Source organism: Sinocyclocheilus rhinocerous, unplaced genomic scaffold (assembly GCF_001515625.1).
Source record: "Sinocyclocheilus rhinocerous isolate Xijiao unplaced genomic scaffold, SAMN03320098_v1.1 scaffold11770, whole genome shotgun sequence".
NCBI lineage: Eukaryota > Metazoa > Chordata > Actinopteri > Cypriniformes > Cyprinidae > Sinocyclocheilus > Sinocyclocheilus rhinocerous.
The window spans coordinates 1-1,060 of record NW_015641143.1 but is presented as its reverse complement, the minus strand read 5'-3'; the positions used below and the strand labels follow the sequence as shown (position 1 = coordinate 1,060).

At 44.7% G+C, this 1,060-nt stretch overlaps 1 protein-coding gene across 1 annotated transcript; it reads right to left on the bottom strand.

Annotated features, from left to right (window-relative positions):
- Window positions 1–111: 111 nt before the first annotated feature.
- On the bottom strand, window positions 112–858 carry LOC107754726 (transmembrane protein 53-like; the record flags this gene model as incomplete). Its single annotated transcript, XM_016571293.1, has 2 exons — window positions 709–858; window positions 112–640 (listed from the first exon to the last, which is right to left on the bottom strand). Coding segments are annotated over exons 1-2 (627 nt in total), but the record flags the coding sequence as incomplete, so codon positions are not given.
- Window positions 859–1,060: the final 202 nt, after the last annotated feature.

Here is a 1,060-nt window from a genome sequence, read left to right as displayed (position 1 = left end):
GGAAAAAAAAGTAATTTAAAGCAGTTTAGCATAAGGCAGCAATATAACAAAACGTGAAAAAAAAATGAAGGGGTATGAATACTTTCGCAATGCACTATATATATATATATATATATAAACACGCTTTACATTGCTATCTCTGTACGCACCGTTGGCCATATGCTCCAGCGATCCCATGACAAGGCTGTCGTAGATGTGACCCCTGATCCTGTTTGTCAGGCCTTGGTAACGCTGGGTGTCTTTGGCCACATGAACAAGCACCTGAGCAAATGTATATCCACCTATGGAGAAAGCATGGACCAGTAGGGGGCGCTGTGAGAAGCGCTCGCTCTCTAATAATTCCAGCACATGGCCACCATACTCCAACCCCCAGCGGGGCCACAAGAACTGGCTCACCGCACTTTCCACTATGAGCACATCAAAGCCTGTGCGAAAGTAAATGTCACAGTACTTGGCAATGGCCTGCGGTCTGGAGCCCAGCCATGGCAGCAACAGCAATATGGGTTTAGGGTGAGCAGGTGAAACACTAGCCGTGGGAGTCCCAGCGACGTCATTGGCGAGGAAGGTGATGTGTTTACTTATCTTGTGAGCAGTGACCCCAGCCATGGTGGCCGCTCTGGAAAGCATGATAGCAGGTGAGCTAAAGAAAGGACACAGTGGAAAGAACAACAGATCACTTTTATTAAAAGTCACAGCTGACAAACTTACTCACGTGTCTGTCGGCGCCAAAGAAATCCGCTCAGTGCCATCTGAAATCTAGAAATCTGTCTTTTAAAGAAATATCTAATCTTCTGGATGAACGACATGCTGTATTGCCTTAATTCTTATTGTTTTAGTAAGAACTGAATCAATTAAAACTCTGTTTCTCAGCCCTGCTCCTCAGACAGTGCTCATTTTGGAAGTGTTCACGCTGTATCTGACAGACCATGGTGAAGAAACCCTCTCCCCTGGGAGAGAGCAATCTACAATTCATGAAATGCTACATATTTAAGTGTTGCACCATTAAATTGATCAAGTTGAAATGTAACACTGCATACAAAATAAAGCCTCTGACCAGGAG